Here is a 15,196-nt window from a genome sequence, read left to right as displayed (position 1 = left end):
ACCACGTTAGCTGAATCCGAGACTCGAACTCACGCAGACAGAGTTGAGATGGCAGTGATACGTAATGGTGAGCACCTTCGGCCACTCAGGGCCCTGTTATAAAGTCTTTAGCATTTGTACAAATAGTATCAATCTGCCATCAAACATGACTGTTGTTACTAAAACTAGGACTTATTTAGGCATTTTTCTATTAAAATCAACTGATGAATAGAATTTGACCAGATTTGAAATAAAACATCCTGGCAAGAAAGTTTTGCAACTGATGCTGATGTGCTATCAGATATTGCTGCCTTGACTTAAAATAGAAAACCTCAAAGTGACTACTTCTCAAAAACTGCGGAGCAGTATTTAACCTTAGTTGACGGGAAGCATACAAGACTAGTAAGATTTTTGAAGATCCACCATTAAATATAGTCACCATTCCTAACAAAATTATTAAACTCTTTTCAAAAACAGATTTTTAATTAAATTTGACAGAAACCTTAAAACTGCAGAACAGAATTTAACAATCAGATTTAAAAGAATGCATTCTGGCAAGGTGGCCTTGTAAGTTTATGCAAATAATGCTGATCTAACAGTAAATTTGCAGGTATATATTTAAAAAAGAACAAAACCATAAGAAAACTTATTAAGAATTGCTTATTTGAATTTGACTAAATCTAACATAAGGCTTCTTGGATTAAAGGCCTTTCAGTTTTGCAAAGATGATTCTGCTGTATTATATGGAATGAACATTGTTATTTAAAAAAAGAAAAATCTGTGAATGACTTCATGAAAGCCAGACAGCAGATTGTAACCAAATTTTACAGAAGCACCCAGTCATAAGGTTTGTACAGATGATGTTTATCTGCCATCCAATATGGCTGCCATTACATAAAAGAATATAAAAACCATTGCTTTTCCAATTCCCAATGCATTTGGCATTTAGGTTTTAGGTAGATGTCAGCCAGGTGAGCAGTCTCAAAGACATTTGGGTCTCTTGTCATAAAGTGAACTGGCTGAGAGCATATAAGTCCCTCTGATTGGGATGCCAGTCCATTATAGATTAACTTTTGAGCACGATCCAGAGTAGTGATTCAGGTTAATGGACCTTTTCCAATATAGAGACATGTCACAAGTATCACCCAAAAATGATGATAGGCATCACCCAGACACATAATGGCTTGACATTGTTTTGTATGTCTTCCCATCATTTTGTAGCCAGTTTGAAAATGTCAATTACTTTGCTCAAGGGTACAGTGGCATTGACCATGTTGGGGCTCAGATTAAACACCTATTTAATTATGTATGTATACAGCTTACCAATAGGCTACATTTCCTTCTTATTGCCAACCAGCCAAAGTTAAATTTGTTGTCACTTGCTCAGAATTGTATATAGAATATGAAGGGAAATCAAGGTGTTTGGTACAATTGCATGAAAACCTTGATTCCAGGGAAGTAGACTTTTAAGAATTGCTCACTTTGAGATGACTCACATGTTAGTAGATGTTTTAGGAATTGCATTGCACACATTGAGATGTCCACAGATCTTAGGTTTTTCAAAGATGGCCGAAATATATCCACTTTGGCTAAGTAATGACAAAAGAAAACTTTCAGGTATGGTATGTTACTTTATCAGTTGATGTGAGTGACCATATGGTAAAGTACCATATGGTAAAATAATTGTTTCACTTCTTGGAAAAAGGGTTTCACTTCTCAGCTTTATAGTTTTGAAAAAAGTATTTGCACTGTATTTTATTTCTGCCAAGGTTTATGTATGTGATCACTTTACCGGTTGGACCAAGTCATGTGTGCGTCAGATATAAAAAAACTTGCACAGATAAATTAAATTTGTTGAATAATGTACAGGGTTTTTGTCATATTTCACAGCTTCAGTTCTGAATCAGCTTGCATATATTTCAGAACAATCTTTTTATGACACTTTATGAAATAATTTGATGATCATTTTGATGAGTTCTGAAACTGTCCTTGGTAATACCATAGCTTTCAACTTGATTGTACACTGCATTCCTTGTTTCAGAATTCATTGATTCTTTTTCTTTTTATTAGCAGTAATACATTACCTGCTAGCAATAGTAGTAGGCAATTATTGCATAATTCAAACTTTAATAAAATGTACATACTCAGTAATAACAAACTGTGAACATTATATGTTCAAAGAAGATAGATCTAAGCATAAATATATCAGGTTAAGTGCCTCTTTTGAATAATTTATTATTAAATAGCATTAAATAGAATCTTTGTACATTTTCATATTTGATAGTATTTTCTGTTCAATTTAGTGTCCCACAAATCGGAGCGACAGGTGGTCATCTGTCTGTTAGAACTGGCCCGACTCGGTTACATGTTTGGCCTGGAACCACCCAGCCTGATCAAGATGGAGAAGGAGATTGAAAGAGAGGAGATCCAAGAAATGCCTGAAATTCCACCAAAACCTGTAGAGATTAAGAGATCAGTTCAGTCAGCCAGGACTCGACCTCTTAATTTGGATGAAGAGGTTTGTTGGTGGAAATGTGGTATTTTTTTTTATCAGGGTGTCAGGAGATGAACATTGCAACAAGATGTATGGAAAAGTTCATTTTATAAAGATTCAAGGTCACAGGTCAAGATAAGCATGTATTCATGTATTTTATGCAGAGAAATTTAACAAAAACATAAAGAATTTAAATGCTTTAAAAGTACAGAAAACTGTCAAATTTCAAGCATTAGCCCTAATATTTTCTGTGTATATCATCTCCAGTAGACACAGTGAATGTTTTATTATAATGAATTTGAGCACTATTAACTGAGTAGGATACGTTTTGAATGTTGTGTGCACATTTGCAATAATACTGTTGGAGAGAAAAGTTTTCACACAGAGTCATGAATTGAACACACTCTAAGTTAATCTAGGCCAGTAAGCCTTCAGTGACTTTCAAAGGCATGTGAACATTTTATTACTCTATATTGCATGGTATGTTTGTGTTGGACTGCTTACAAAGTACCCTGTAGAAGATTCAGAAAATCATGTCAGTTCCTGGGGGTAAGGTGCACTGAGCATTAAAATCTTATCTAGAGTTCTGTAGAATTGGATTGGTTGTGATGGTGATTGAAATAGGTCGAAGGGTTAGAGGTGGAAAGAAAGATATGGACAAAGAGGTCAGCAAATATCCATCCCAGATATCATGACCTGCGAATGTTGAGAGGCCCTTGTCAGCAAGTAGCAAACAACAAGGTTGTTTTATTGAGAATCATCTTCAGCTTGCCATAGAATTAAAGGATCTGCACCAGTTGCTGCACGATTATTACTTATTCTTTGTTATGTGCAAAAATGCTTGTAAATTGCAGATGTAAAACATTCTTTAGCATTGTTGTTACATTTGTAATGTGTTTGTTAAAAGATGCAGCACAGAGTTGAAAATAAGTTGAGATTGTGTGGTAACCAGTTCCATGTGGCAGATGGTGCAGCCTCTAGAACTTGTATGAGTGCAAAAAATATTAAACTGATAGAATACTTTCCATATTTTGCAACCTGTTACAATTTCTGTTTCCTCACAAATGACATATTTTACTGAACAGTTCACTAAAGTGGCTATTTTTCAAGATCATTGAAGTTGTCTCTCTTGCAAAATGCACATCTGTTTTATATCAGCTGACCGATAGCATGTGTCACCCTGCAAAATGACTATGTAATGTCAGTATACTGGATTGTGTAATGCAAAATGACTATGTAATGTCAGTATACTGGATTATGTAATGCAAAATGACTATGTAGTGTCAGTATACTGGATTATGTAATGCAAAATGACTATGTAATGTCAGTATACTGGATTATGTAATGCAAAATGACTATGTAATGTCAGTATACTGGATTATGTAATGCAAAATGACTGTGTAATGTCAGTATACTGGATTATGTAATGCAAAATGACTATGTAATGTCAGTATACTGGATTATGTAATGCAAAATGACTATGTAATGTCAGTATACTGGATTATATAATGTAAAATGACTATGTAATGTCAGTATACTGGATTATGTAATGCAAAATGACTATGTAATGTCAGTATACTGGATTATGTAATGCAAAATGACTATGTAATGTCAGTATACTGGATTATGTAATGCAAAATGACTATGTAATGTCAGTATACTGGATTATGTAATGCAAAATGACTATGTAATGTCAGTATACTGGATTATTGCCTTCACTTGTGAAACTTGAAATTGTATCTGAAAATTTCCAAGTGTTTTTGTTGTTTTGATATAAGAATAATAATCATACATGTTTTTAACTTTGTTGTTGTTGTTGTTGATGAATTCTTTTGATGTGTTGAAACCCATACCCACTGGGCTCAGTCTTCAAACAACCACTTGCCCAGCCCTTGGGATTCAATGAATATGTATACTGAAACAAAAACATGTATGATCTATGTATTAACTAACTATAAGGTATGAAATTAAATTAATATACAATTCAATTTCAGGTGCGAAAAGTGGCCTTCAAATGCAAGTGTCATGAACATGTGAAGAAACTCAGGGAGGGAACTTATCTTATTTTTGGAAAGGTTGTATTCATAAGGGTAAGTGTGCAAAAATTTCAGTGACAATCCAAAAACGTCTCTTTTTTTAAGCCTTGTTTGTTCTCACCTTCGGGGTATAGGCAAGACTTCATTATTCTCCCATGATAAAGACATGGGCCAGCCTGTTACATTTATCAAACCATAGGGGTAAGCTTATTGCAGACCTGCCAACTCTTACGATTTTGCCATAAGTCTTATAAAAATTACCCTTAAGATACAGACTTATGGCATACTAGCAAAAACTACAGAAAAATGATCGTTGCCAAAAAATCTGGATAATTGGTTCATCCGTGTTTTATTTGGATCTGGGTTTCATCTTAGAATTAGTGAAATTAGTCAGGGGACCGACTTACTTTACAGCAGCACCCCGGATACTTTAAACTGTACCTGTTTGTTCATGCAAAGCATCTGCATGATCAAACTGTTGATTATAGAATTTTTTTTAATGCAACCCAGAAAGCGATACATGTTTAAGCTGAAAGGGGAAAATAAGCTTCTAAAAAAGTGTTCATAATCAACACAGAAGAATAAAAAGGAGTATCCAGATTCTTGTGAATAAAAGCTGGATTGGACATGCCAGTTTGAGTGTCTCGTGGTGGGAGATATGATATGATTGCCATTGGCATGTGAAATGGAAAAGAATTTCCAAGAATTATGTCAAGTTGAGAGATAGCAACAAGCCATTGAGCTGCATATTGTTTGGAACTAGAGTTTTTGCAACTGTACTAGTGGTAAATAAAGTTTATGTGTACTTTACAAACTTTTCAGTTGAACATGTTTATCGTTGATGCGTCAGACTTTTAATTACCTTTTCCAGCTTTACAATAGCAGTTATTGATATTTTTTTGTTACACTTACTGAAAACTGGTCAATCTTACGGAAAAAAATGAACTGCCTTACTGAGACGGACTCGTCAGGATTAGCAGGTTTGTTATTATCAGATAAAGATATTCTTGTTTAATATTTGTCAGATTTTTGTGGATAGGGATACAATTTGGCCTGGGATTATCACTGGATAAGTATAGTAATAGAATCTGTGTTGGTGATGGTAGCAGGAAATTCCAGCAGAGGGTTGGATTCTTTGTTTATATGGGCAAGGAGATGATGAAGAATATAAACAGCTGTGATCTTATCTCAATGTCAACTCCTGTTGCATTGATTATTTTCAGTGTTTGAAATTAACTTTTAAAGCTGTTGGTCTTGAAGCCAGATAGTATTGAAACAGTCTTCAAAATCCTTAAAGATGCTACTAGTTCATTCTGATATTTTCTGTTTTCAGCCAACAGAAAGGTTGAATTTCAAATGCTAATAGTGTTTTATAATTCATTTGTTTCTTCAAAACGGAAAAGTGACAAAAAGAAACATGCTACATTTGGCAACAATTTAATGGCAAAATTAAATGGAAGGTCTGTTTGCTAGATTGATACAGATTTTTTGTTTCTGTTTGAATTTATAGTTTTCCCGCTTCCATATACAATTGATGGTAAAGTGAAGATAAATTAGCTTGATGTAAATGAGTTTTGTCTGTTATCATGAAGTCCACATTGCACAGAGATATGAACTTTATTCCTGCCTGAATGTATTAAGAAGACTGTTCCACTTTGTGTATATTATCTATATTCCATTATATTGTTGACTTGATTTAGTTAAAAATATGAAAGTTGGCAAACATTATAATGTCATGAAGGTGCAGTGCACCATGATGACATGAACAAACTATAATTTGGAAACATTTTTAACCATGTAGGGATAACAACACAGTAACAACCAGACTTGGACAAGAAATACAGTGATTAGAAATCTGAGGATTTCTGCAATCCGTCTCGTTTTTTTGCTAATTGTGTTCTTGTTTTAGGTGGTGGTTTTAGGGGCATCAGTATTAAGTTTATTCATTGATCTGCATTGATTTGAAAGAGTTGCATAGGGGCTGTCAGTGGACTATCTGTTTTATTAAATATATTAATATTATTAATCTTTGATCGTTTCTGCTTGGATTAAATATAGGACATTCTATAAAATTTGGGGCGGGGGAGGCATCAGGCATATGTATGCAGGTGGGGGGGTGTATGCATGTATACAGAGAGGGGGGACCGGTCATGCTTGCCAGATTTTTTTAGATATACTGCTTATTAGTAGTAATGTAGGTCATGGTTAGCTACTTTTTGTACTCAGGGATAGTCACTTGATTCCATGAAAACAGTTTTTATAAAGCTTTATCAAATCCACTTGTTAAATTAACCATCAAAAGTCTCATTATTGCTACTGGAATACAGAATTGACCCCATCATTTTGGAATTTTTGTTCTTAATATATAAATGTGACGTCAGGAATTAACTTTCTTTGTGATGTGTTCTCAATATCATGAACATCTTTTGAAGTGAATCCTGAAAGCTCAACATGGTTGGATCCATTAAATATTGTTTGGAATATGGTCCATACTAGATTTCCTGTCATTTTCTTTGTAGAGTTCAGGTAAGAGTTTGTTTAAAAACTTTTTTAAAACATGTGCTGCAATGTTCCTGATTCCTTAGCATGTTAAAGAGAATCCATGACAAATTAATCCTAGATCGGTTGGTTGGAATGTGATAATCTCTGATTACAAATTAATCCCAGATGGGTTGGTTGGAATGTGATAATCACTGATTACAAATTAATTTTAGATGGCTGGGTTGGAATGTGATAATGTCTGATTACACATTAATCCCAGATGGGTTGGTTGGAATGTGATAATCTCTGATTACAAATTAATCCCAGATGGGTTGGTTGGAATGTGATAATCTCTGATTACAAATTAATCCCAGATGGGTTGGTTGGAATGTGATTATCACTGATTACAAATTAATTTTAGATGGCTGGGTTGGAATGTGATAATCTCTGATTACAAATTAATTTTAGATGGGTTGGTTGGAATGAGATAATCTCTGATTACAAATTAATCCCAGATGGGTTGGTTGGAATGTGATAATCTGTGATTACAAATTAATCCCAGATGGGTTGGTTGGAATGTGATAATCTCTGATTACAAATTAATCACAGATGGCTGGGTTGGAATGTGATAATCACTGATTACAAACTAATCCTAGACGGGTTGGTTGGAATGTGATAATCACTGATTACAAATTAATTTTAGATGGGTTGGTTGGAATGTGATAATCACTGATTACAAATTAATTTTAGATGGGTTGGTTGGAATGTGATAATCACTGATTACAAATTAATTCTAGATGGGTAGGTTGGAATGTGATAATCTCTGATTACAAACTAATCCTAGATGGGTAGGTTGGAATGTGATAATCACTGATTACAAATTAATTCTAGATGGCTGGGTTGGAATGTGATAATCACTGATTACAAATTAATTCTAGATGGCTGGGTTGGAATGTGATAATCACTGATTACAAATTAATTCTAGATGGCTGGGTTGGAATGTGATAATCACTGATTACAAATTAATTTTAGATGGGTTGGTTGGAATGTGATAATCACTGATTACAAATTAATTCTAGATGGGTTGGTTGGAATGTGATAATCACTGATTACAAATTAATCTTAGATGGGCTGGTTGGAATGTGGTCATCACTGATTGCAAATTATCCTTATCGGTGGTGGCATCTGTGTGGTATGGACACATTTCTAGTTAGTAGTGTACATTAGCTGGAAGACAAACTTTAATGAGTCGTTTTTCCAAATGATTTAAATTACTCTTTGTACAGAAAGACTATTTCTCTTTTATCCATTATAAATTTTGTAGTCTGTTAATTCTTTCAGTTGTTGAAGAACAGACACTTGATGGTACGAGTTGGTGGTGGGTGGAACACTCTTGAGGATTACCTTGTACATCACAACCCAGTCACAGTGACAGAACACAAACGTCGTCAGAGTTACAATGCCCTTGAAGATGATCTGGATGACAAGTATCTTCACATAAGAGCCAAGTACAAAAAATAGTAAAATTATAATATAGACGCTAGTTCTGACAATACAGTGGTCCCCCTCTTATAAGGCCATCACTGCAAGAAAGTTGCCTTGTAAGAGGGGGTGGCCTTTCCAGAGAGGGATCACACAGATGTGAGTAATAATTGTAACGTATGAATGGCACAACTAATTTTTAAATATTTAATATTGTCTTTTAAAAATCATAGGCAAGTTATGGAATCAATGTAATGTATATTAATGTTATTTAAAATATAGTGGTCTCAATTCTTGAATGGCTTTCCTGACCAGTGACCACCCACTTTACAGGGCCTGATTCCCATGGTACCAATCTGTTTGCATTCAAAAGTCCTCAAGGAAGGCCACCCCTCTAATGTGGCCACTGACTGGCATATTAGTGTGAAACTGTCACATTTAATCCTCAAAAGCATCTGCATAATGGTTTTTACAGGAGGATATCTCATTAAAATTGAGACACATGGACATTTGTTTCAGCATGCCGATAAAGTAACATAAGTAAAGTAACCCATTTATCGTGACTGCTGCATGTTCCTTAGATATTAGGTTTTGTCACTTTAGTAGCCATTATTACAACCAATAATCATCATGATAAAAGTTAACTACTGAGAAGCACAGTATTGTTCAGTTCAGTTCAGCATGAAATGTAGTCACCAGACAGTAAAATGGTATGTTAGCCTTTTTGGTTTCCCTCTTATAGATTACAAAATGTACTTAACTGGGTACCAGACTGGGGAAAGAAGTCGATCATGTGACAAGCTCACTTCTTTTGTAAGCACAGAGAATCTTATATGACAACTACAAATTACGTATGAAAGAATAAGTTATGGCAGAAGAGTGCAAAATGTCATTAGACATTCTCAGTTTAGAACAAACATGAAAAATTAAACTAAACTATATTGTGGAGAGTCCTTCAATCAGTTCTGAGAAATTTTATTCTGAAAGATAGAGATAAACATTGTCAGTATACATTCAGCTGCATTGAGTAGGAAAATGGAATTGATGAAAATGGAGGGATAGTTACGGTCAGATGTTTGTAACCAGATTTTACTGACTTGGTGGTTTTTCACCACCATTTATGATTTTTTATAATTTTGTAAAAATAACATTGGTATTAGTTTTATGACATTCAATCCGTAACCTGAGAAAATTCTTGTGATTTTTAAATGAAAATATTAAATATTTTAAAATTAGTGATGTCTTTCATAGTTTGTGTGTGGTTATTACATCTGTGTGATCTCCCTCACACCTTTATAAGGCCATTTTCCTGTTGCAGACGGGGTGGTATTATAAGAGGGGGACCACTGCAATTAGGAATAATCATCGGTTGTGGTACAAAACCAACTTCTTAATAAAACCAGGACATCTGGTTGTACCTATCATTTTTCTGCCCATTCCAATTTGTCATTGCTTTAGAATGTATAACTGACTAGTTTTATTTAAATCTTTCCAACATCAAGTTTTTCAAAGGACTTTGCATCTTGTCAAAATTGTTTTCACTTTTCCTTCTAAACTAAGAATATCTATTGACATTTTGCACTTTTTGCAGCAGCATATTCATGTTTTGGTAGTTGGTATTATTACACGACTCGTTCTGTGTTTACAATGGAAGTGAGCTTGTTACATGTTTAGCTGGTTTTAGTATGGTACCCTTTCAAATACATTTTATAATCTATAAGAGAGAAGCCACAAAAGCTAACATACCCTTTTCACTTCATGGTTACCAGCTGTAACTGGCTTCAGCAGAACAATATTGTGTCTCTCGGTGATCAGCTTTGTCACTTTGATAATTATCAGTGGTAATATTGACCATTAATTATCAAAGAGACATAAAAACTATTATCTGTGGAACACACAGCACTAAGGGTAATGATATTACTTACCTCTTTTTACAGAGTAAAGTTTGGTAATTCATTGGTATGTTGTAACAAATATCAATGGGTTATATTTAGAAATCAGGAAATAGTTTTGAGATTTCTTTCTGTAAACCCCATTATTTGTCCGCTTGTGAGGGGTAAATTTGGTGGATTTTGAACATAAATTTCATGGTGCTGGCCGATTTCTTGTCATATAAGGCAGGTGACTTCTGGTCAGGAGGCATTCAAGAGAGGAACAACTGTACATGTCAAATAAAAAATATAACCAACTAAGTGAGCAAACATGCACGTGTTTACATTCATTTTACTTGAATATTCATTCTCTAATAGAGAAGATATTTATTTTTTGGAACACTGTTTACTTTGGGTTGGTCTTACTGGTGTTCAAGACCTGGCATGATGTCTGTTATTATATATTAAACCTTGTTAACTTTAACTTTTTTCCCAATCATTTCACCTGGTACTACATTGTTTCAAGTTGAATACTGAGGTTATTGAGTGTCTACTGTATATAAAATGTAACTTTTTTTTTTAAACAGTGAATCATATTGTGATGTCCTTCTTTCCCTGTATCTACCTACCTGTTACCAATTTCATTTCTGCATAATAGCTTGAGTTGAAGTTGGCAAATTGTGTGGGTGGTTTGCTCTTGTGGTAAGGGTGAAGCCCATTGGTTTCAGTTTAACAGTGTCAAAGGTCAAAGTCACTGTGACATTAGTTTCTGCATGCTGGGACCAAAATGGTGTGAATGGCTTGCAGTGGTGGAAAGGAAGAAACTTATTGATTTTGAGGTCAGAGGTCAAGGTCACAGTGACTAAAAGAAGAAAACTTGTTTCCACACAGTAACGTTACTTTAACATCACAAACCTGGACCAAACTTTATGGGTAACTTATACTTAGTGTAAGGCAGAACTCTATTGGTATGAGTTTAAAAAGAGCAAAAGTCAAAGTTATTGGGACGGAAATAAGATAAAAGGATTAAGCAAAAATAGATTTTACTTAATAACTTTAGCTCTTGACTACATACCTTGACCAGAGTTTGTGGATAGCTTACAATTAAGGTATGAAACAGCTGATAATGTTAAAGATGCAATTAGAAACTAGAAGCCCCTGCCCTCCCCACCCCAATAATTTTCTGTATTGTAGTCCTTTAAAATTAGATATTAAAACCAGCTGATCACATCATTAGTTGTTGATACATGCTTAGTTATGTTTTCTGATGTTGATTGTGAAACTTCATTAAAACTATACTTGACATGATTTATTCACATAGTTGTTGGTACATAATTGGATTATACTTTTGTACAATGAACCTCAGGGACCAATTATATTACTATTAACTGTAACAACTGTGTATTTATTAGATCACCTTGCCCTAAGGCCAAGTGTACTTATGGCATGGCCCTGTCCATTTCACTGGCATCATATGTAAGAAAATTATCAGAAAGTAAACTTGTACAAGAGTGTTCCTTTTCTTTGTTATTCAGTCCGTATACATGAGGAAAACAAGACTCCAACAACCCATATATCTCTCTTCCGGGTTACACCTGAAGAATGGATCTTGGGTTTCCTGCAATTTTTTCTCCATGTCCCCCAGACTTTTACTCTGGGCATGCTTTTTCATGAGGAGAAGGGAAAAAAATTGATAGATGTTCCTACAGCTTTAATAGATATCCATTCATGTCTGTGTTGGTGCTAGTGGTGGATAGAGTCACTCAGGTGTAAGATAGCAATGAGTAATCATTTTAAAACAATATGTCTGGCAATGAAAGAATTCAGGGTTAGTGGTAGTTGACTGAGTAGTAAAGTCTTTGATGGCTGGTATTGTAATGTATTTTTGAGGTTAACATCACACTGAATTTATTTTCAGCTTGAATAAATATCAGTAGAGACAAAATTTTTACAAATGTACTATTTACTATTTGATTAATGACTTATTAATTTGAAAGAAACTTAGGTAAGATTCTTTGGCTATTTATTATAATTAATGTTGGTGTTAATGAGTGAACACTAAAGTTAAACAAGACCTTGATCTGAAACAGAAAATTCCATGAGCACCTCATTTTAACATGTTATTGATTTCATTAGTTACCTGAGTTCATTATAAACCATGTATTGCAATATATTAAGTGTGCAAGAGTATGAGAGTATAGTGCAGATGACAAAGTTAAGATGCAGAACTATCAAAGCAAAAATGATTATCTACTTTTAGCAATTCTAGTGTATTTACATAATTATGTACAACAGATTTATTTCTTTTGTCCTTTAAAATGTTGTCATATATGTGTATACATATATATACACACACCACTCCCTTGATAATTTGCACTGTGAACCTGCATGTAACACATGGACTGTCGTGGATCCCTTTTATTTAAACTAGAAAGTATTAAAAAAATGTACCTCTATTTGTTGAACATGAAGAAAAGTGCAGTCAAAATTGGTTATTGAAACCTCGATATATCACTTGTTTTATCATCAAAAATAATTGATATGACCTGAAAATTTGAATCAGCATTATGAAATTATCCACTTTTAATATGAATGGCATGTATTTTGTTAAAATTTCTTTCCAAACAACATTCTAGGTAGAATGTAAATTACAGTATGCAACAAAAGTTTGATCAATGAAAATGTCACTAATGCTTATTTGAGGCAGCAGTATAATAAATAAAAACCAATTAAATAAGTTCTTTTTGTCAAGCGAAATGCGTGTTTTAGCTACATCTTTAGTTCGGTTTAAGTGTAATGATCATAGATATAATGTGCCCTGTTGTATTCAAACGTGAACTATGCCAATATGCCATAACAGCTATGTCCACGAGTGTTTCTGAGAGAACCTAATTAAGTGTAGACAGTGTTGTGATACCTAATTTGTGTAAGTATTTGTTGTATTGTTGCACTGAATTTTAAGCTGACCTCCTTGTACTTCCATGTTAATTAGACTTCTGTATCAAATAAAGCGGGTGGAATAAATGAAAAATTAAAAGGCATGCAAATCCAAATGTTTAAGAGCTAATGGTCATCTCATTTCAGGTGATCAGTCAATCACCGTTACAGTGTTTTGGGATGCACATAATCAAATTAAACTACCTGAAATTTGCATACTCATTCACAAATGTGACTAAAGATTGTAAGACATGACATAAAATTCTGTTTCATAGATATGTTTTAATAATGAGAACTAGTTTCAGAATTTGTAACTAATTTGTAATTATTGAATTGGCACTCAAAGATTTCCTCATGGATGAGAAGAATTTTCACTGTTACTTGCAATGAACTTGTGGCATTAATATTTTACTAACAGAGCAATTTAAAAAATGGACTGTTAATGATGATGGCTGTTTCATGAGCTAAATGTTCCAGGTTTTTATATTTTTTATAAAAGGAATCGTGTTTGATTGTGAATTTGAATCATTAGCTAGTCTGGTTCCCTGCTTAGTATTGCATTGCATTCCACTATCGTAGAGAGAAAAACAAGGAATATCTGGTTGAGGGAACCTGACTACTCAGCAACAACATAAAGCATTGATGTAGTGCACAATGTTTTCATGCACATGTGATAGTTGTTGAAACCAGTTGAAATTATGCTAACGATCTCTTAGCACTTGGGCATCTTGAAAATAAAATACTTAAAAACAAATAACTTAGTTAGAAAAGGCACTTTGTTGACATTTATTCCCAATGCATTTTTAAAAAGAGTATTCAGCTATTAAACAGACCAGTTTGCCCATCCCTCATGGTTTTCTCAATGTCCAGTGAGGATGGCATCATTTCATATTGTTATGAAGGTCCCTCTATAACTCGCTCCCTCGCTTATAGTGCAGTCTATGTTTTAGGACCCCATTGTGTGCGAGTTATCAAGGGAGTGGTGTATTAGAACAGCACTAGTACTAATTCTGGAAATGTTAATATTTATGGCATCTGAATAGAATTTCTGTTCCTAATAATAAGTCTGTCAGAGTTTTTATGAATTTAAATGTATATGTTGTTATAATACATGCATTTCCGTCCTAAGTATCTGAAAATTCCATCCATTATTCTGTTTATTGCACTTCTGAAATGAAGATGTTTTTGATTGTTGTATTGTAATTATATTAAAAGATTTATTTTTTTCTAAGTATTTTTTTGATGAACTAAAGTTTTATTTATGTATCATATCACACTGTTGCCAATATCATGCCTTGTTCTCTTTCTTTGTTTCCATTTAAACATAACTTTTCTTTAATAAAATTTATTTATACAAAGCTGCATTTAATGTTTTTTATTTAGCTCATCCCACCCACCCTCACTCCCATTATATTCTGTGGAGGTGTCACATAGTGTTACCCATGTCCAACCATCCATACAACTACATATATCACATATATTAAAAACTTAATTTTTTGTTTTTTAATGTTTGAATGATTTTATTCAGTTTTAATTTGATATTTGGCTAAATAGCAGCAAATTATCCAGGTTAAATATTTACATTTTTCCTTCAAATTAAATTGCCTAATTGCTCTATTTTGCCTATGCTTTTTTAAAAGGTTGGTTATTTTCGGCAGGATGAACATATTGTCTGTCGTCAGCACATTCATTGTCCATCCATTAGCAAAAGTGCATTATCACTACACCTCCTAAACTACTTGACTGATTGCCATAAATCTTGACACACATTCATTCAGTTATCAACATTTCCTTGCATGTATATGTATACTCAGGTACATCCATGTAATATGACACATTTTTAGTGCAAGAAATTGTTTATTATATACATCAGTTACTGGCTTCACTGAGAAATCCAAGTGTAATTAGCTTCACTT

At 33.8% G+C, this 15,196-nt stretch overlaps 1 protein-coding gene across 1 annotated transcript in view; it reads left to right on the top strand.

Annotated features, from left to right (window-relative positions):
- Positions 1–14,642, top strand: part of LOC149797353 (growth arrest-specific protein 2-like) — a 31,432-nt gene extending 16,790 nt beyond the window's left edge. The window contains exons 3-5 of the mRNA XM_089962105.1: positions 2,283–2,497; positions 4,468–4,563; positions 8,332–14,642. Of these exons, the coding sequence (XP_089818231.1) occupies positions 2,283–2,497; positions 4,468–4,563; positions 8,332–8,511 (491 nt within the window). The 3' untranslated portion in view covers positions 8,512–14,642. The remainder of the gene's footprint in view (positions 1–2,282; positions 2,498–4,467; positions 4,564–8,331) is intronic.
- Positions 14,643–15,196: the final 554 nt, after the last annotated feature.

The sequence above is a fragment of the Sinohyriopsis cumingii genome, chromosome 6 (genome assembly GCF_028554795.1).
Source record: "Sinohyriopsis cumingii isolate HCF-2022 chromosome 6, ASM2855479v2, whole genome shotgun sequence".
In the NCBI taxonomy this organism is placed as follows: domain Eukaryota; kingdom Metazoa; phylum Mollusca; class Bivalvia; order Unionida; family Unionidae; genus Sinohyriopsis; species Sinohyriopsis cumingii.
The sequence above is the reverse complement of the archived record's forward strand: the minus strand, read 5'-3'. Positions and strand labels throughout refer to the sequence as shown.